This window comes from Myotis yumanensis, unplaced genomic scaffold (assembly GCF_028538775.1).
Source record: "Myotis yumanensis isolate MYYU_CA2020_CCGP unplaced genomic scaffold, mMyoYum1.0.hap1 SCAF_6, whole genome shotgun sequence".
Taxonomy (NCBI): Eukaryota; Metazoa; Chordata; class Mammalia; order Chiroptera; family Vespertilionidae; genus Myotis; species Myotis yumanensis.
Window position 1 is genome coordinate 55,423,686 of NW_027223757.1, and position 22,203 is coordinate 55,445,888.

General features: G+C 38.8%; 1 protein-coding gene and 1 pseudogene across 5 annotated transcripts in view; one reads left to right on the plus strand and one right to left on the minus strand.

The window, feature by feature from the left end:
- CEP162 (centrosomal protein 162) overlaps positions 1 to 22,203 on the plus strand; it is an 81,518-nt gene that overhangs the window by 8,990 nt on the left and 50,325 nt on the right. For 4 of the 5 annotated variants that reach the window (XM_070418151.1, XM_070418154.1, XM_070418155.1 and 1 more), the window contains exons 4-11: positions 4 to 150; positions 479 to 662; positions 2,806 to 2,870; positions 5,304 to 5,422; positions 9,360 to 9,390; positions 11,083 to 11,199; positions 18,047 to 18,238; positions 18,816 to 18,897. In XM_070418151.1, coding sequence (XP_070274252.1) covers positions 4 to 150; positions 479 to 662; positions 2,806 to 2,870; positions 5,304 to 5,422; positions 9,360 to 9,390; positions 11,083 to 11,199; positions 18,047 to 18,238; positions 18,816 to 18,897 — 937 coding nt within the window. The remainder of the gene's footprint in view (positions 1 to 3; positions 151 to 478; positions 663 to 2,805; positions 2,871 to 5,303; positions 5,423 to 9,359; positions 9,391 to 11,082; positions 11,200 to 18,046; positions 18,239 to 18,815; positions 18,898 to 22,203) is intronic. The other variant, XM_070418153.1, reaches the window with a different exon arrangement.
- On the minus strand, positions 5,901 to 6,441 carry LOC139012356 (transcription factor BTF3 pseudogene; annotated as a pseudogene).

Sequence of the window (22,203 nt, forward strand, 5' to 3'; positions counted from 1 at the left end):
TAGGACGGCTTGGAACAAATGTAAGCTATCTGAAAACAAAGGTGACTTCTGAGCCTATTATGGAAATAGAAGAGGAGTCTGCTGAGAGGATTCAGTTTCTCAAGAGCAGTGGGACCTCTATCCTAAGTATTGACAGCTTAGAAACAAATGGTAAGAAACGTGAGACATATGAGTTGATAGGTTAGTTACTATGCTTATAATCAGAATTTTTACAAAAATTACAATCTTGAAGCACTTAGATTTAATATCTTTCTAAAAAGTTTACAATTACACTTATAGAGAAGCCTTATAATCTTGCTTATTGATTATGAATATACATCTGTGTTTATTGATTATGAATATACTACATTGGGTGAAAGATTAAGTAAAGTATGTTTTATATTTTTTAAAATTTTACTATATAATGTTAAATGCATCACTAAAATTAATTTTATCAAAATTCTGTATGTTAATAAAATGTATTTGTGCCTTCATTTAGAAAGAGTAGTTTCTGAGCTCAATCATAGTGTTCTCGGATTGGGATTGGACACATTTGAAGAAAAAGAAGAAAAAGAGCAATTTTTTGCCAGACTTGAGAAAGGGTTAACATCTTCCATTGATTATTCAAGATTAAATAAGGAATTGGATTCTAATGAGTCCACACAATTTAAAGCTTTACATAGGTAATGTAACTATATTATAAACTAATCGTTAAATGATTTTTGTATGTGTGTTTTTCTAAATTTTTGGAAGACTGGTATATACTTGGACTAAAATGGGTAAGTATTATAACAGGCAAAAGTAGAATCTTATTTTTAACTCTATTCTCTGTTTATTATGTTGGTCAGAGTTTTTCTTTTATGTGAACAGAATACATTGATTTGTATTTGAGAGCCCACTCTCCCTCCAGATACCTGAATGTCATGTCTGAGATATTACTGAGACTAACAGCCATTGCCAGAAAGACCTTACTAGGAAGGTAACTTACCAAGTGATTTTCCACAGATAAGGTAAATAACTGAGTTCAGGTAGCTGTTAGATACTCAGATGGGAAAGGAACAGAAACAGGTTGGGGAACCAGGGAGCAAAGACACAAACCAGGGTTTGTGTCCTACCTTTGTGTATATTTGACCCTAATGATTATTTGAACACCTCATTTATTCTGGAAATCCTGCTAGTTGACTGAGCTGGTCCTCTGTAAGTAAGGTAGACTTTTGACATTTTCAAGATCTTTGTGAAACCTGAATCTTTCATTTCCTCAGTTTTATATATCACTTAATATTTTAATTTTAAGTGAAAGTCAGATTATAATTCTAAGATTTTGAAGAACACCGAACTATAATTATTAGTGCCTGCTTTCCTCACGAAGCTTAGTTTCTTACAGACGGCGGACAAAGCAGTGATTACCATGGACTGTGTGGTCTCTGAGATTGTTACCCTACTTGGACGTTAACAAGTTAGCCTGCCAGTTTTATGAATGCTGACAAGATTCCTGGGTCAGAAACAAAGGGCTTTGTTTCTCAAAAATAAAGGCTTTATTTCAACAAAATCAGTTCAGTACCTGAGTGCCAAATTCATTTGCCTCAGTTCCCTATGCCCCACACGGCCCACAGGACAACACAAAGGGTCCATGATGGCTGTCGGCACACGTGGTGGGTTGCTTCACAGGAGAGGACCTGTCACTGAGCATAGAGAATCTACTGCTTTATAGTAAAGTGGAAACAAGCCTTCTCTTTGGGCAGAAACATTGCTTCATCTCTCAAGGTTGCTCACGGCCAACACGACCCTGAGAAATGACTAGGAAAGGAGGGTCCATGCCTTGCATTCTTGGCATACCCATCAGGAACATGCAGACCCATGGTGATTGCCTTTCCCAAGTGACAACATAGATTAAGCCTGTATAGGTTTATTAGTCACAGGATTTTGCCCCTTTGCAATATTTAACTTTTTTCTGATTTCTTAACTACTGATATTTTTGCTCTAAAACAGACTAGTCAGAGTGCAGCCCAGTATTGAAATGCAAAATTATTTTCCGCTATTACTAATATCTCTAATAATAAAAGAGTTAAATGCTAATTAGACCAGATGTCCTTCCAGACAAAGCCACAGTGGGCGGGGCCACCGTGGTAGAGGCCCTTGCAGAATTTTGTGCATTGGGCCTCTAGTAGTTTTACAGTTTTTTGGACCTTTTAATCTCACTGGCAATAGGATTGATGGACTGAAAAAGGTGGAACTGATTCCTGGGTTTGAAAGAAAGCATATCTGAACTAATATATCCAGTGCAATTCAGACTTGCTCGGCTTCTCTGTTACCTTGCTGAGTTTTTCTTGCAAACATGTCAAACTCGTGGCTGGCGGGTTTAAATGAGGCATGAGGCCCACTGGCCATGGGTTTGACTGGCCATGAGCTTGGTAAGACTCCTGGTTCCAGCTCCTATTTCAGGAGTAAGTTGCTTGTTAGCATGTAAATGACTATGATATTTTTTTCCTGGCCTCCTTGTAGACTTCAGTGGTTCTCATAACTTGTCAAGTCCTAATCTTTAGTGTAAAAAGGACATCTGGATCCTGAGACATGTAAATGCACAAATTTATGTATAGAGTTAAAAATTATGGCATGTTTTCCTTTGTATTATTTTGTCAGCTACAATTAAGCTGTAAGGAAATGTTATTTTCAAAATGTTTTGCTTATAGCTCCCAAGTTTTTTGCTTTTGATAGAACTTGAGAAGAAATACATAATATTAGATGTTTTTAAAAATATACACGAAGGATTTCATGGAAATGTATTATTAACATGTAATACTAAATTAAATAAATATTTTTTTCTAGTAATCAAGCTAATATAGAACTAACCGAAGATAAACATGAGAATGAGTCAAAATTTGAACTGGCAGGTAATTTCATTGGTTTTAAAATTTACAGTATTTGAAAAGATAATATAGCTTTTAATAAAGATATTGCTAAGAAAAAAATAATTAAAGGGAAATCATATTGTCTTGGAAAGAGCTTCAAACAGTTTGAGCGAATTGCTTGTGTTGTAACCTGAGCCACCAGGAAATTGTTAAAAGTCCACCGCTGCCTTATTTGTTGGGAGTTGGCTGTGGACCAGTTGGGAAGACAGAAAAAAGGAGTTTTGTGCTAGGAGCAAGGAAACCTGTGGAGCCAAGACAAATACCTTTAAAACTTGATTGTGGCAGTACATCTTTTTCCATCTATTGACTTTTAATGTATCTGTGTTTTAAAATGATTTTCTTATAGATACCATATAGCTGGGTTTTGCTTTTTTTATCCAATCTGACAATCTCTGACTTTTAATTCAAGTGTCTTTACACTTTATAAAAATATATTTCTTGGATTGATTATTTACGGTATTGCTGTTTGTTTTTGTATCTTTCCATCTTTTTGTTTATTTGGGGTTTTTTTTGTCTTGCATTTTGTTGGATTGAGTATTTATAGTATTCCATTATCCCTTCTTTTGGCTGGTTATACCTCTTTGCTATATTTTTTGTGTTAATTGCCCTGAGATTCACAATATGCAGCTTTATCTTATTAGAGTCTACTTTCAAACAATATTTTACAATTGCTGACAGTTCTGTAGCTGATAGTAGTAGAACTAGGTAGTGAGTCCAAGACTACTGGCTCCTGGTTGCGCTCTTAAGTGTTATATTACTTGCACTGTTTCTTATACTACCTGTTTGTAATCCCATAAACACTACATTCCCTTCCATTGATTGGAAGTAGTTCCCAAATCCCAAGTAGTTGTCTAAGTTCATTGTCATAACCTCCCATGTCTCCCCCCTCATTGTACATCATCTCTTTTTAAACAAATTTAATCTCTTAGATTACTTAAAATTTAGTGCTTCCTACCTAGAATATTAGAATCTTCATCATTTTCATATTGGTCCTAGAACCTAGAACAATGTCTAATACAAAGTAATTTCTCAATAACTGTGAATTTAATTGTGTCTACTGATATTTAAAAATCCCACTGTTTTTTTCTCAAATGGTGGAGAAACAAAGGTGAGCTTCTCAACTTCCAAATATAGATGCTAACCAGGTAACCTAGCTTATCTGTCTAGGTTATAATACCATGCTGTTCCAACCTCCTATTCCTTATGAACTAAAGTGGAAATGTTTCTGTAGGCAGATCTCAGTGGAAGCATCTCTGTTTAATTTCCAAGCCCTCCCAAGTTTATTCCCACACTTCTATTTATAGCTACATTTAAGTTGTCTCCTTCTTTCTAAAAGAAGACTGAAGGACAGTCTTTCCAAAAGCAGATTCTAGTACCTCATGCAGTCTTTCTCCCATCAGGCCATCCTGTTTCTGAATGTGATCTATCTTTTGAACTACAAGATTGCATTTTCTTCTAGAATGGTTGATTCCACCCTGTAAAGGTTATTACGCTTTACAGCCTGTAGGTCTCAGTCAATTCTTCATAAGAGCTATAAACAAGTTACAAATTGTTGAATAGATCCTGGCCAAATCATCCCTGCCTTGTCTTCGCAATAAATAGTCTGATGGAATCATGTTAACATGGACACACCCTTCCCATCTGCTGCAAAGTCATTGAGATATAATTTGGGCCTTTAGCTGAGAAGTGCCCAGTCTTGGGAAACAGTGAAGGTCATATAGGACAATATTTCCTCAGGGAAGTATCAGAGATAGACCTCTCATGAGTAGCATTTAAAGCTTATACTAGAGATACCTACAGATACCAAAAAAATCAACTTAAAAAATGAGTAGCCCTAGCCCGTGTGGCTTGGTTGGTTGCACATAGTCCCATGCACCAACCCAAGCAGGGCACATGCCTGGGTTGTGGGTTCAATCCCTGGTAGGGGGCACATAGTTGCCAGCTGATCGATGTTTCTCACATCGATGTTTCTCTCTCTCCCCCTTCCTCTCTTGAAAATCAATTTAAAAGACATTTTTTTTTTAAAAAAAGCAAAAGCCATCCTTTTATGAGTCAACATTTACAAAAGTGCTGGCTTTTATAAGTAAGCAATTTGAGATTTTTGTCTTTAAAAAACAAATATTAAAATTTGTTTTAAAGATGATATAAAATCTTTTGGGTAGCTCTAGATATTTTTAGTCAGTTAACACTATCAAAGATTAAAAATAAAAGTACTTGAAAGGACAAAAAATGGAATAAAATTAAGACAGTCTTAAGAATTAAATTAAATCTTTGCAAAAAAATCTGTTAATTTATATTTATGTTAATATTTCAATAAATTATTCTTATTTGGAATTCTTCCTTTTGAAATCAGTCATTTCCTGGAAATTGATTTTTTTATGTGATCCTTATATTTTTAAAAATTATTTTCTTCAGAAAATTACAGTGATGATTTTGAAGATGAGGAGGATATTGATGGACCTTTGACTACTAAAGATGAAGAGACAAATTCCAAAGAAAATTCCAAATTAGAAAAAATAAATGCACCCAAACAGGTACATATCAATTATCTATTTGACAATTTTGAAACTTCTTTTATCACTTTAGCTGTTATTATTTGGAGAGTTCGAAATATGGAGTTCTTTATAGTCTTTTTTTGTTTGTTTGTTGTTTGTTTTTTTGTTGTTACATGATTCTACCAGTTAAATATTTAATAAAATTCCATCAAAGATTATGTCATATTATATGCCATGATTAGCTTTCTACAAACAACTTTGCTTTCTGTGTACAAATCAGTGTCAATGAAATAAAAAATAAAACTATACTAGGCAGAGAACTTTATTAACCTGTTTCAAACTTTATTCCCAAGCTTCTTCAGCTTAATTAGCTGCAAAGAATGATTTATGTATAAGCAAAAACTGAAAAGAGCTGCTATGTCCAGGGGCGTTGGGCTAAAAAATATTAGAGATCTAGATTTTATCAGATCCATAAACAAAATTTGAAAAAGCAGTCATAATATAAAATACCAGCTCCCAGAAACTTCTTCAAGTTTATCTTCTTCAGAAGTTGACTCAGCTCAGTTTGCTTCATTGTTGGAAGCCTCATCGAAATTCTCCACAAGATCTGGAACTTCATCATCCTCATCCTCTCCAGTATCAATGGCACGTTTCCATCCACAGATTGTTTGGGCAGAGCTTCAGCCAGTCTCCTTAAACTAGTCAGACTGCCTACACCAAGCTGGTTTGAGATGCTAATAGCATTCTTGTCAGCTGCTTTGTCTCAGCATGGCCTGTAATGGAGAAAGTGTTCGCTGCCAGAGATGCCTGAACTTTAGGGTTGTTAAAGTGGATCACTGTTCCTTAGTTTGTAAACATATTTACCTCTTCAATACCAGAGATATTGCTTACCCCTAACTTCTTTAAGGAGAACTGAAGTTTTTTGTCACCTGCTGTATCTGTTCTGTGAACCACCTTCTTTCTACGAGCAGTTCCTTTCCCACCAATGCGCACTTGTGCCTGCAGTTTGGCGAGTTTCTCTTGGTTCATGATAGTTTCTTTCATCTTGTTGGAGAGGAAACAGGCCGAGTGGGGGACTAAGGCTGATGCTTAGGGGCTTTAGGGCAGACCAGCTGAGAAGAAGCACACACACGCAGGGATGCAAGATCAGTTCTTTACAGTCTTGCTTATTGTTGTAAAGTTATAGGTCTCTTAACATACAGACATTTCCTTAACTCAGGATGTCAGTGTGGTGTTAAATCTTAATGAAATATCATGGCAGTTGGTAATATTCTTAAGGATATCTTTTGGCAAGTAATTTCCTTACCTTAAGCTTTAGAAGTTGAAAACTTAATTAAAATCTCAAGTCTAATTTTAAGCAGACATAATAAATTACACTTTTCTTTGGTAGGTCTTGTCCTTGTGAATACAATAAATACCCCTCCTTAGGATTTATGCTAGTAGTAACAGTGTCTGAGATCATAAATTATTCTCTTCACATACAATATTGCTGTACTCTGTCTCATTTCTCAGTTCTTAACCTAGTTAAGGGTACTACAGCATATTGCCTATCTGATACAACTTATCCTTGAACTATCTAATAGTAACCAGTAGGACAATTATTATTATGTTGGTCTTGACCTGAACAGTCTCTTTTGGGACTACGTGTTAGGACTAGATGTTTTGAACATGTGTGAAGCCATAAACTATCTAAAAAGAAGTAAGGAACACTTTTGGGTATTAATAAATCTTATTTTCTTAAGAAAATTATCTTACTCTAACCTAGTAATTTGCCTTTGGGTGTCTGTATCATGTAGCTTGGGTGGAAATACCCCCAAATTAAAGAGTTCTGATGAGTATCCTTAGAAATGTAATGGGGTTTATACTTGGAATATGGCAATTATAGTATTTTGTGAAAAATAAATAGATCAGTAGACGGCACAGTGGTGTGCTATATTAAGGAAGGATAGCCTGCATTAAAATGTGTTAACCTAAATGTGGAAACCTAGGAGAGAGTTGTCTGGGTAAGGATCAAAATAGGAAGGTGCCCTAACCGGTTTGGCTCAGTGGATAGAGCGTCGGCCTGCGGACTCAAGGATCCCAGGTTCGATTCCGGTCAGGGGCATGTACCTTGGTTGCAGGCACATACCCAGTGGGGTGTGTGCAGGAGGCAGTTGATCGATGTTTCTCTCTTATCGATGTTTCAAACTCTCTGTCCCTCTCCCTTCCTCTCTGTAAAAAATCAATAAAATATATTTTTAAAAAATAGGAAGGTAATAAAGCTCTGTTATAACAAGACTAGAGGCCTGGTGCACGAATTCATACACTGGTGGGGTCTGGCCAGCCCGCCCTGATGGGGGCCGATTGGGATGGGCTGGTGCGGGGGAGAGGCTGTGAGCGGTTGGCTGGCTGGCCCCATCCACAATGGGGGGGGGGGGGGCGGCTGATCGGAGGCAGAGCAGGCCAGGGGGAGGGGCCTTGGGAGGTTAGGGGGGCCCATAGGGCCCCAATGGGGCTGGTTGGTTGCTGCAGTGCCCATCATAGTGACTGGTTGTTCTGGTCGTTCCATCATTCCGGTTGCTTGGCTTTTATCTATACTAATAAAAGCATAATATGCTAATAAGACCAGACGTCCTTCTGGACAACCTTCTGGATGAAGCCGGAGCTGCGAGGGAAGCCCCGGTCCTGGGTGCCTGTCGGCTGCCAGAGGAAAGCCTGGGTCCCAGTGTCTGCTGGTGGCTGGAAGGAAGCCCGGGTGTCGGCGGCTAGAAGGAAGCCCGGGTCTGGGTGCCAGAAAGAAGCCAGTGCCAGCAGCCTGGGGGAAGGAAGGCCTACTCTTGCATGAATTTTGTGCATCAGGCCTCTCGTATATATAGATAATCCTACATACTGCCTATCTGAGTAGAGAATATAGGTGACACTAATTAGAAAACTTATTCTAAGGGAACCTATAATATTGATGAATTTCAATTACGTTACCATTTGGTGGCCTACCTTTTTGAAAATTTTCTCTCAAAATGTAGATGCAACCATGAGTACAAGTTATATTTAATCATAAATTCTTAACAATAAGGGGGAAATGCTGATGTTATATTAGAAAGAATCTTATATGAGGTATTCATGTTATCCTGGAGTTAAAAAAAGAATTTCTGAGCAAAGTGGATGAGCAGAGGGCATCTGGATACTTTAAACAAGGCTTTTATAAATTAACTAGAGGCCCGGTGCACAAAAATTTGTGCACTGGCCGGGGGGGGGGGGGGCGTGGGAGGGTGACCCTCAGCCCCACTTGTGCCCTCTCACAGTCTGGGACCCCTCGGGACATAACCACCTGCTGGCTTAGACCCACTCCCTGGGTGGCAGATGGCAGGCCCGATCCCTCGGTGCCTGCCCCGCCTCCCTGGGTCGTGCACACGGCAGGGCCGATCCGGGGGTTGGGGCCCACCCCGGGTCGGGTCACACACGGGACGCCTGGATGGTGGCTGGGTGGGCCAGCTGATCGCTGCTGCCCCGCCCAGCTGCCCCGGGTCGCAGATAGCAGGCCCAGATGGCGGCAGGACAGGCGGGATGGCACTGTCCCACCCCACTGCCCCAGGTCGCAAATAGCAGGCCCAGATGGCGGCAGGGCAGGTGGGATGGCGCTGTCCTGCCCTGCCTGCAGTATGCAAATTAGCCGCCATCTTTGTTGGCGGTTAATTTGCATATTGTGCTGATGAGCCAATGGGAGGTGTAGCAAAGGTACAGTCAATTACCATGTTTGTCTATTATTAGATAGGATTACTGGTAATTGCCAAGATTCTGAAGAAACTTCTGTAAGTTCTCTCATAGCTACACTCCCTAGAATTATTGTTTGATTGAGGGTGATAAACCTAGAAAGAACATTTCCTGATCTTTTCATAATGGAGTAGAGCACTGGCTTTCAAATTTTGTTATTATTTCCATTATCATTTTACATAACGCTGGTTTTAAATGATACAATTCCTTTCTACCTTTAATTTAGGAAGAAGAGAAAACTGGCATGCTGGCCAATGGTAAATATTGTGTATACTTATGTTTTAGTCGGCAAAAAATTGTTCAGCATTTCATCTAAATAATTCTGAATAAACCACTATTTGTACTTGTTTTTTAATATCTCCAATGAATTAACGTTCACAGGTTGTCTCAATAATATGTCTCTTCTGCCTATCTTGAATCCTTGTTATATTTAAGAAAATTTATTTTTTATAAAAGCCCAGGACTGGATAGCTTCATTGCTATATTCTACCAAATGTTCAAAGAATCAATACTGATTTTTAAAAAATCTTTCAAAGAATAGAAAGGAATACTTCAAAATTCATTTTATGACACCGAGATCACCTTGATACCAAAATCAGAGAAACATCATGAAAAGAAAATATTTCCATTTAAAATAACATTCAAAAGAATAAAACACTTAAGAATAAATTTAACCAAGGAAGTAATAAATATGTACACTGAAAACTACAAAATATCGAAGAAATTGAAGCAGACACAGTAAATGGAAATTTATTACATGTACATGATTAGAAGAATTAGTATTGTTTTAATGTCCACACTACCCAAAGTGAATTACAAATAGAGTACAGTCCCTATCAAAATTCCAATGACATTTTTCAAAAACAATCTTAAAATTCATTTGGGACAACAAAAGATCCAAATAGCCAACTCAGTCTTGTGAAAGAATAAAAGTGGAGGAATCACATGTCCTTCTATTTAACATTTCAAACTGTTAAAGAGCTGTAGTAATCAGAACAGTATGCTATTAGTATTAAAAACAAACATAAGTCAATTGAACAGGATAGAGTGTCCAGAAATAGACCTATGTATAAATGGTCAATTTTTGACCAAGAATACACAGGAAAGAATAGTCGCCCCAATAAATAGCATTTGGAAAACAGCCACATACAGAAGATAAAACTGGACCCCGATCCACAACATGTACAAAAATCAATTTGAAATGGATTAAATACTTAAATAATAATATATATTTAGCCTTGAAAAAAAAGTAAATTCTGCCATTTGAATAACATGGATGAACATGGAGGACATTTAGTTAAGTGAAGTAAGGCAGACACAGAAACACAAATACTACATGATCTCATATATGGAATCTAAAAATGCCAAAATCATGGGGAGGATAGAATAATGGTTACCAGGCGCTGGAAGAGCAGGATATAGGAAGATGTTGGATAAGGGGTGCAAAGTTTTAGTTAATGCAAGATAAAAAGTTCAGGAGATTGTGTGTAACTGTAGTTAACAGTAGTGTATTATGTACTTGAAATTTGCTAAGAGGGGAGATCTCAAGTGTTCTCACCACATATAACAGCTAAATAACTATGCAAGGTGGTGGATGTTAATTTGCTTCCTTGTGGTAAATATTTCATAAAGTATAAATATATCACATTGTCAAGTGTCAGGTATACCTCACCGAAGTTGGGGTATTTTATTTTTCTCAGGCCCTCTGCCTTCCACAAATAAATGTACATTAGGCCTGTATGTAAGCATAGGTATGTATGTTAATGTAAACTTACTCTTTTATACATAAGGAGAAAACCATGCTTGCTTATAATAGATACATGATTATATATTCTTTATGTGTAAATATCTTTGTTTTTATATGGATTGCCTATGATTAAAATACTTTCTTAAAGGGACCATGCAAATTTCTCTATATTCCTAATAACTTTTTTTGTATATTGTTCCAGTGGTGCTGCTTGATTCATTCGATTCTGTTGCAGAGGTCAACCTTGATGAACAAGGTAAAGCAACTACTATGCCAAAGGTTCTGCCCGAAATAACTGACAATGAAATGACAGGAACAGGTAAAAATGTTTGAAAACTCAGTATTTTCTAATGTGTAATATTTTATGACTAATTGACTTCATTTATACATAATACGTAATAACTGTATAATAACTGTCGATATATATAAAAGCCTAAGTGACCATTGCGACCGAATGACCAGAACGACCAGTTGACCAGTCACTATAACGTGCACGACCACCAGGGGACAGACGCTCAACGCAGGAGCTGCCCCCTGGTGGTCGGTGCACTCCCACAGCCAACCTTCCGTGGCCCCTCACCCCCCAGCTGGACAACTTCCCAGGGTCTGTCTCCCTCTCCCCCTGCTGGCTGGCCCGCTGATAGGCCTCTATCACCAGCCAGGCCGAGGGACCCCTATCCGTGCATGAATTCGTGCACCAGGCCTCTAGTATTAACAATAAAATTTTAAATCTCATATTTTCTACCATATTTAACAACTTCAGTAATCTGAACTTGCTAATGGTGACACCTAATGCTAGTCAGCCAAATAAAATATGTTTTTAAGTAAATGCTTATTAATAAGTGAGTGCTGTTGATACAATGTGTAGCACAGTGGGTAAATACTAACTTTTTTGTCCCTGTCCAGAGTATTCAGTTAAATTTGCCATGTATAGGAGAAATAAAACTTCAGTGTTATTGTGTTTTTCTATAGTTCCCTTTGTGTAGGAAAAAGCTGGATCACATCCCAAAATTTTGAGATGCCTAGGACCATCTAGACTTTACTTAAGTTTGGAAAGATCTTTAGGACATTGTCTTTGTAAACTTGTTTAAAGCAGTGCAAATGAAATCTTATGTATACTCTATGTAGATAAAAATGGTATTTTGTCAGTATAAACATAAATGTTTACATTTATAACATTTACAAGCAAAGATAAAACAAAATGCTCCTTTGAAACTTTTGAAATCAAGTTTATAGATATTTGTGATATTTTCATATCACCATCAGACTTAATATGTTAGTATATTTTGCAAAAATATTCTTGACTTACTGTATAAATAGTTACAAATGGGAACTTTTTAATCAGCTTGCTTTTCAAGACTCAGTTGACCAGTATGGTCAAGTAAACCAATCTAAACACTTGGGAAACAAGAGCAATAGAATTGGTAAATCACTAACCCAACTCCAAATATCTACTTGAATTTTATTTTTAATTCTTTTCTTCCTTAATAGAAATGTAGTATATCTATAAGAAAGTATAATATACCTACTAGTATAACATCCTATATAATAAAAGCCTAATATGCTAAGTGTCCTGTTGACCGGTTGGCCATTCAACCAATCAAAGCGTAATATGCTAATGATATGCTAAGGCTGCTCAATCACTCGCTATGACATACACTGACCACCAGGGGGCAGACACTCCGACCAGTAGGTTAGCTTGCTGCTGGGGTCTGGCCAATTGGGACTGAGCAAGATGGGCCAGACATGCCGTGGAGCCCTCCCACGGTCCCTCCCCGGCAGGCCAACCACCCGCGTCCCTACCCGGCCCTAGTCATGCATCAGTGGGGTCCCGCGGCCTGGCCTGCATTCCCTCGCAGTCCGGCACCCCTCAGGGGAATGTTGGAGAGCCAGTTTTGGCCTGATCCCGCAGGGCAGGCTGAGGGACCCCACTGGTGTACGAATTCGTGCACTGGGCCTCTAGTGTGTCATAATAGTGCAACTTAATGAATTTTCAAATACTGAAACACCCATGTAATCAGCAACCAGATCATGACCAAACTACAAAGTCTACTCAGACTTCTTTTTTCTAGTCACTGCCATCTAAGAGTCACCACTATTTTGACTTGTTTCACCCATTTCCATTTTAAAATATATAGAAGTCAAAAACTACAACAGAATTTTCCCATCAAGACAAGTTACTCATTTACTTGTTATTACCTGAGTATTCTGCTATGACGAAAGCATGTTCCTCAGTCTTACTGCTGTTTATTTAAGTTCATTTCACTTATGTGCTGTGATAGTAGATCCACTTGCAGAGTTTTCAGTAAGCAGACATGAATTCTTTTAAAAGACCAGTGTAGAGCTATAGTTTTTCTAATCAGTGATACATTATAGGGCAGTGATGGCGAGACTTTTGAGCTCGGAGTGTCAGCATTTTGAAAAACCCTAACTTAACTCTGGTGCCTTGTCACATGTAGAAATTTTTTGATATTTGCAACCATAGTAAAACAAAGATTTATATTTTTAATATTTATTTTATATATTTAAATGCCATTTAACAAAGAAAAATCAACCAAAAAAATGAGTTCGCGTGTCATACGTTCAGATCACTGTTATAGGGTCATGTATGTACAGTATGGCCAGAAAAACTTTGCTCTAAGATATGCATGAAAACAAAACAAGAGACAAAGTTCTGACTCTGATGGTCTTCAAAGTACTACAATTACATAAGTGGCACATTTGAGTGTTTAGACTAGCTTCCTGTACAATTTTTAAGTTTTAAAGCACATTTAAAAATGAAATTTCAACCAAACATCTGTGGAACACATGATTTTCCCTGAAATACCATGATTTTATAAAATATAATATGAAAACCACTGCTGTAGGTTATTAAAAAAAATCTCAAAAATAAAAAAATATATTGCTAAAAGTAAAAATTCTTTTGAGATGATCCAAGCAGTTATATAAAGCTGTAGTTTTTTGGTATTATTTCTCTTTTTTAAAAATATATTTTATTGATATTTTACAGTAAGGAAGGGAAAGGGATAGAGAGTTAGAAACATCAATGAGAGAGAAACATTAATCAGCTGCCTCCTGCACACTCCCTACGGGGGATGTGCCTGCAACCAAGGTACATGCCCTTGACTGGAATTGAACCTGGGACCCTTCAGTCCGCAGGCCGACACTCTATCCACTGAGCCAAACCGGTTAGGGCTTTGGTATTATTTCTTAAGTATTCTAGTTTCTGAAATATTTTGATGAGTCAGTTTCTGGAATATAGTAGAGTATGACTTTATTGTCATGTACCCTTTGATTCTTATTCTCATCCTTGCCAATTATCTCCTGGTTGACACTGGACAATTAATGCTTCTAAGCTTGTTTTTCTTTAAAATTAGGCCTTGTGATGGTCAGCTGTAATAACATATGTTGCATAGTACATTGTTAAGATTCAACAAGCAATAGCAACTCTGTGGTTGTTATCATTGTTATAATTTATATAATAAAGAACCTGAAAGCATTATAGTATAAATCGGATTAGCTGTGAGATATTTAATTTACCTGGTACTTCAGAAATACACTTGAAATCTTCAAATCAGTATCTGAACTTGGGTTAAAAACTGAAAAGATCAGTGGAGTTTCTGTTTTTGTTTGTTTTTACCATGATTCTTCTAGGATTAAGCAGGCTCAGATTAGGTGTAGCATTGTCAAAGATTATCTTTTTAAAATAACATTGATGTAATTCTTGTGCTTTATTGAAAAAAATGTTGATATCTATAAAAATGAGTTTTTCCTAACACCAGGCCAGATCTAGCCTTCCATTTGTTTTCATTTGTCCCTCAGACAGTACCGTTTTGTGCTATGGCTGCATGACCGGAGCAGTCACAAGGTGACAGTATTGCTCCACAACCTAACACTTGCCTCTGTAACTCAGCGTTTAACCTGTCTCAACTTTCTTAAGTGGAAAAATACAAGCTTTTTATATAAAAATATATAATAGTAATAATATTTAAAATAAGCGACATAGAATACTCTCTTTTTAATGTAAAAGGCAGACTGGTCAGGCCTTTTCTCATAAAGGGCATGAAAAAAGTTAACTTGTATGACTCAGATATTTTAATATCACTTGGGTAAAGTTAGGAGAAAAGTATCCCTCCCTGCTCTGTTTCCTGAGCAGCACCTAATACCTCTCTATCCTCTACTTTTAATTTGTAACTTTTAGGTCATTCGTTTTTCTGCACGTTTGCTCTACTGTTGCTTTAAAGCCTTGAACTTCTTCTTTCTGACACCTCACACCTGATAAATTAGGTATGAGCATTCAGTATTGCCGTGCTACTTACCATTGGGGTCATTTCTTTTACATATATCAGCAGATACTTAAGTACTCAGGATATTTTTGTAGAGGAGAAAAGAAACACCTGTGCCTTTTTTCCTTTCTTCATAAAGATTAATTTTCTCCTTCAGTCATGCTACTCAGTGTGACAGATGGTTAGGGGAAGAGTTAGGCTTACTTAACAGGCAAGATCTTTTTCCTCAAGTCCTATTTAAAAATCTCTGCCACTTGCCACTTAACTGTTCACAATTCTACTCTAAGTATCTCTCCTTTTTGTTTTTAATTTTTTAAAATATATTTTTATTGATTTCAGAGAGGAAGGGTGAGGGAGAGAGAGAGAGAAAAATCAATGACGAGAGAGAATCATTGATCAGCTGCCTCCTGCACGTCCCCTACTGGGGATCAAGCCTGCAACCCAGGCATGTGCCCTAGACTGGAATCGAACCCAGGACTCTTTAGTTTGCAGGTGAATGCTCTATCCACTGAGCCAAGCCAGCTAGGGCTGTTTTTAATTTCTTAAAGCAAATCTATTATTTATTGGGGGCATGCTTCATCCGAATAGCAGTTGTGACCTGAAGCATTAGAAAGATACCCCACTGTAAGGCATTCTTACAGTCTTTTGTGTGGCATTTGGATGCCTCTTACATTTAAAGTTAAAAATAGCCCCTTAGAGTTGTATACTATGCAAATTACAGTTTATAAAGAGGAAGATGAGGTTGCATATACCGTTGTATTTTTAAGCACTAATTAATCATGGGTATCAAAAGAAAAGGAGATGGGTCATCCCATGTCTCTCCTCTTTTTCTACTTTTCTATGACTCTTATTCTTTTCTCTAATTTTTAAAATTCCACTGTTAATAATGAAAGTTACAAAATGAGTAAGAAAATACTCATAGAAATATTAGACCATTGTTCTCATTAGGTTCCTGGAATTCTTTTTTTCAGAATTTATTTATCAGTTGGGAGAAGGAGGAGAATGGTAACAGGGAAGGAAGAGTGAACAATGACATCGTGTTCTATTTCAGATGACTAGGTGATTAGTGATCCCCTTAGCTAAAATAGGAAATACTGGTAGCAAAACAAATTTTACTTGGGAATATATTAAATTCAGTTGGGGATATGTTAGATGTGACTTACTTACAGAACAATCTAAATGTCTTTATTCAGTAAAAAAAATAGGGACAGCACTGGCTGGTGTGGCTCAGTTGGTTGGGTGTCATCCTGTGCACCAAAAGGTTGCCAGTTGGATTCCCAGTCAGGTTACATGCCTGTGTTGCAGGCTCAATCCCCAGTCAGGGAATGCAGGAGGCAGCCGATCAGTTTTTCACTCTCACATTGATGTGACCAGCTGCAAACAGCCATCAGCCCTCACCAGGCTGGCCAGGCACCCCAGCAGGACCACCACCCTGATCCGGGATACCCTTCAGGGCAAACCAGCTGGCCCCCACCCGTGCACCAGGCCTCTATCCTATATAATAAAAGGGTAATATGCAAACTGACCCTAACAGCAGAAAGACTGGGAATGACTGATCACTATGACACACACTGACCACCAGGGGGCGGACGCTCAATGCAGGAGCTGCCCCCTGGTGGTCAGTGCGCTCCCACAGGGGGAGCTCTGCTCAGCCACAAGCCAGGCTGATGGCTGCCAGTACAGCGGTGGTGGTGGGAACCTCTCCCTCCTCCTCAGCAGCACTAAGGATGTCAGACTGCAGCTTAGGCCTGCTCCCTGCTGGCAAGTGGACATCCCCCAAGGGCTCCCGGGCTGCCAGAAGGATGTCTGATTGCCAGCTTAGGCCCAGTCCCCCAGGGAGCGGGCCTAAGCCAGCAGGTGGTCATCCGCCAAGGGGTCCCAGACTGGGAGAGGGCACAGGCCGGGCTGGGGGACACCCCCACCCCTGAGTGCACAAATTTTTGTGCACCAGGCCTCTAGCAATCTATAATAATAAAAGGGGTTATATGCTAATTAGACCGGATTTCATTCCGGACATCCTTCTGGACGAAGCCAGGGCCAGAGGGAAGCCGCCCAGGTTCCGGGTGCCTGCTGGCGGGGCCGGAGCAAAGCTGCACGGGTCGTGGTGCCTGCCGGCGGCCGAAGGAGGGAAGCCCGGGTCCTGGGTGCTGGAGGGAAGCTGGTGCCTGCAGTTGGGGGAGAAGGAAGGCTTACTCTTGCATGAATTTTTGTGCATCGGGCCTCTAGTTTTACCATAAAAGATGGAAAAGTAGCCATTAAAGTGATGGGAAGAACAAGGAGAAGGGATGCAGGACAGATCCCAGGAAAAGGACAGTGTCAGATGTCTCATGGAGTTGAGAACTAAAGATGACCGGATTTGGCCATTAGGAAATTGTTGTTCATTATAGCAGCTTTTGCAGGAAGTTGGCACACACTGAATTGCAAACACCCATGTAATTGCAAAGTTAGAAGAGTGAATTTCAGTTGAAGAAATGCAGACTACTGCTTGGTGACACAGGAAAGCTGAAAGAGTGGTATTGATGAGGGAGAGACAAAATCCTGAGATGATTGGGCCACTTTGGGAAATTTAGGAATAGTTTTATTCAACTATTTTGAATTAAGGGTAGTGGGAAGAGAGGGCAGTTAACTAGTGGAGTCAGATTTTATAGTTACCATGTCAGGACACATCTCAACTTTCTGAAGAGTTATTGAGCCTGCTGTGATTTATACTGGTAGGCCATTACCTATATATTATCTAATTTTATACTTACTAGTAACTCTGTAATGTCATTGTTGTCCTATGCCTTGTTCACCATTCTTCACAGATTAAGGGATGACATTAGTGTTATATATTTCTCATGTTTTGTGGGATTATACTGGAGATTATATTAATTTTAACAGGTGTTTCTTATGGACAAAGCAATAGTGATATTGAAGCTCTTCATCAGGCTTATTGTCATATAGCCCATTCCTTGGGAAATTCTGATGAACAAAGAATTGATATTGCTGCCATGGAAAATGTCAAGAGCTCAGAGAAAGGTCATCCTCAAGAAAATGAAGAGTCCTCCAAAAACATTTCTACTACGGAATCTGGTAAAAACTTATTTAAGATCCTCTCTGAACAGTTTCCAATTTAGTGTAATTTAGACACAGTTTGCTGTAGTGATTATTTCTCAATCTCTGGATTTATTTAAAGGGTTTGTTCAAATGAAATCTGGAAATCAGTGATTTAACTGTAAAGTTAGAGCTGAACATGGGATAAAATTTCAATTTCCTTTCTAATCTGCTTTGACCAAATTACAAAATTACTGAATTGTTTTCACATTTTTTAATCTTTTCCGTGAACATATACTAAAGTTATTTTTTAAATAGAGAACAGTAGGGATCAACTAAATACATATTTAGCAAATAAAAGTGTGTGTGGCTCTACCCAGATACATATATTTGAGACTTGTATGCCTATGCATTAAATATATAGTTATATATATTTCAAATAATAACTATCAACGGAAGTTGTCTTGGTACAAGGAAGTTTACAATGGGTTTCTTGTATGAGTCATTTTGTCAACTGTATCAATCAGAGAAAAAGTAATTTTGTTGGTATGAGACATAAAATTAAGCAAATGACCTAACATTTTTGGTTGCTATTTTAACTTTTTTCCCCTCTTAGATCTGCCCACAGTAGAGGAGCTGATGAAAACTATCAAAATAGATTCCTTTGGGATCAGTCGTTTGGATTTACAACCTATAAGGTATGTGTTTTTTTCATTGGATTGTGCAAGTTATTTGATTGTTTATTGTTTTGTCTCTGGAAAATTGTGGAATCATTTGTTCTACATTATCATTTCTAGTGAATGATTAAAGTGTAACTTGTATGTATCTACCTATGAGCCACTACTCTCTTCTTTTTACTCAATTAGTTCATCAAAATTCTCCTAGTGCTAAAATAAGAAAATAATAGATAAATGCCATTATGTAGTCTTAAAGCTTTTTACTGAAAAATATAATTTCTTCAGCTTTAAATAGCTCAGGGACAGTTGATTTTGAATGAAGAGATGGAAAATGAATTTTATTCTGTATACTAGAGGTCCGGTGCACAAAATTCGTGCAGGGTGAGGGTTCCCCTCAGCCCAGTTTGCACCCTCTCCAATCCGGGACTGCTGGCTCCTAACTGCTCAGCTGCCTACCTGGTCGCCCCTAACTGCCCTCCCTGCCAGCTTGATCACCCCTCACTGCCTCTGTGTGCCGGCCTGATTGCCCCCAACTGCCCCCCCTGCTGACCTGGTCATCCCCAGCTGCACCCCCCTCCCACTGGCCTGGTCGCCTCTTACTGCCCTCCTCTGCTGGCCTGGTCACCCCATGCAGCCTGCTTGTGAGGGCATGAAGGTCAATTTGCATATTACCTCTTTATTATATAGGATGAGTCATAGATTTTTCTTGTTTATAAGCCAGTTAGTTTTGTAATTAGTCATAGACTGGCCATCCTTCCACAGGATGAGTTTGGGCACAAGAGAAGTGGACTTGGAGGAAATGCTCCAGCTCTGGTACAGAATAGCACATCACAATAACCTCATCATGAAACAGCTTTGCATTTGTGTATCACTTGAAGCGGTTCTCAACCTGTGGGTCGCGACCCCTTTGGCAGTTGAACACCCTTTCACAGGGGTCGCCTAAGACCATCCTGCATATCAGATATTTACATTATGATTCATAACAGTAGCCACATTACAGTTATGAAGTAGCAATGAAAATAATTTTATGGTTGGGTCACAACCTGAGGAACTGTATTTAAAGGGCCAGAAGGTTGAGAACCACTGACTTAAGAGTGTCAGATCCATTATCTCATGTGGTTTTAATTTTTTTTAAAATATATTTTTATTGATTTTAGAGAGGAAGGAAGAGGGAGAGATAGAAACATCAATGATGAGAGAGAATCATTGATTGGCTGCCTCCTGCAGCCCCCCCTCCCCTGGGGATTGAGCCGCAACCTGAGCATGTGCCCTTGACCAGAATCGAACCTGGGACCCTTCAGTCCGCAGGCCAACGCTCTATCCACCAAGCCAAACTGGTTAGGGCCTCATGGGGTTTTATAAGAAGTAGGACAGGCATTCTTAATCCCCATCATTCAAGTGATGAAACTAGAATAAAGTCACTTCAGTCCTGGAGCTCTCACAACAACTGGATGATGATGATGATGATGATGATGATGATGATGATGATGATAACATCCAGCATTTTTATCATATATTCACTGTGGTCCAAGTACTATGCAAAATTCTTTACATACACTATTTTATTAATCTTACAGCAACGCCATGAAGTTTATTCCATTATTATCTTCATTTCATAAGTAAGAACACTAAACCTTAAAGGATACACAGGAAGTCCACGTGTTTAACCACTTACATGATCAGATCTGTGATGTCCACGAAATATGTCTGAAAAGTCTGTCATCCATTCATTCATTTATGTTTTAATAGACACATTTTGAGTCCCTTGTAATACATCCTCGTCATGGAAATCCACTTGCAGTGATTTCTTGGCCTTGTTTTTACATTTATACTAGTTGAGCAAAAATGATACAGTGAAATTTACACTAAAACCCATCTACTTGCATGCTAAGTCTAGTATTCTTCCACTGATCTTCAGTGCTAGTTATTTTTAAAGGACATACTGTGCTTACTCACCAATACCGTTTGGGGATATGTTAGTGTTACTGAAGAGATTTTCTGTATCTTGTGTCTTTGTTGGCATTTTAGTAATGTGAATTCTAAAATATAGATTATTACATTTGTGTTTAAAAGTCAAAGACAAGTACATTCACCTTAAAGGCATAATAATAATTGTAGAAATGTTAGTAGTATAAACTTTAGTACACATATCCAAAAATTCTTTACTAAACTATAGGGTACATAATCCTAGTTGCTTTAACAGATAATCCTGGAAATTTTTTAGCTTAGCATCATCAGAATTTATTTCTCGCTTACATCATAATCTCATGGGTGTCAGTGGGGTCAGAGTGGGACTCTGCTACACACAGTCATTTAGGGACTCAGGCCTTTTCTGTCATAAACACATGGTTTTACAGTTATCATGGCCTCATCCAACCAGTTGATAACGAAAAAGAATGGTGTCGCATACATTTATGCCTCAACACAAAAGTATTACACTGCTTTAGCTCACATTCTATTGATAAGACCTAGCATATTTAGCTAACAAGATCCAAGAGGGCTGGGAAATGTGATTTGCTTGTATACCCAGAGAGAAAAATAAATGAGCTTGATAGGCATCTAGCCAGTCTCAACCAGAATATACCCTTCCAGTAGCCAAATTTCTATTTCACTCTTCTTCATACACAGACCCACTTTGCTCTCTCCCATAGCAGTCAGCTCAGAGTCCCATTCAGGACTGTATCCCTCAAAAAGGCCAGGATTTCCAGGTAAAGTGCAGTCCTTTCCATCAAGTTTGAATGTGGCTCCTGATTGTCTAATAATCAGTGATTTAAAAAGGCAAGTTATAACTGCCTCACTCCTACCATTGATATATATAATGGTGAACTGCAACAAGTACTCCCATTCAGAAAGGAAAATACAGTAATCATTAGCAAATTGAAATCCACTGGAGAGACCTTTTGAAGACACCACCCCCTGACCCCGCACATATGCGCGCGCACACACCTTGCAAATGGGGATTTTCCTTAATTAGGCCATTTGCCATCATTCTGCTCTTAATGAGGAACTACCATCTATACTAATAAAAGGGTAATATGCTAATTAGGGCGGACGTCTTCCGGATGACCTTCTGGACAAAGCCGCAGTGGCTGTGAGGGCTGAGGCTCAGGCAGCCTCAGGTGACTGCAAAGGGCCCGGGCTCAGGCCGGCAGTGGAAGCAGCAGTGGAGTAATGGGGGCAGTGCCTTTCCCTGATCCACCAGGTCGCCTCCTGCAGAGGGAGGCCAGACTGTGGCTTAGGCCAGGAGCCAAGACAGAGGTGGTTGGGGCGATCAGGCCGGGGAGCAAGTTAGGGTTGATCAGGCCAGCAGGGGGGCAAGGTAGGGGT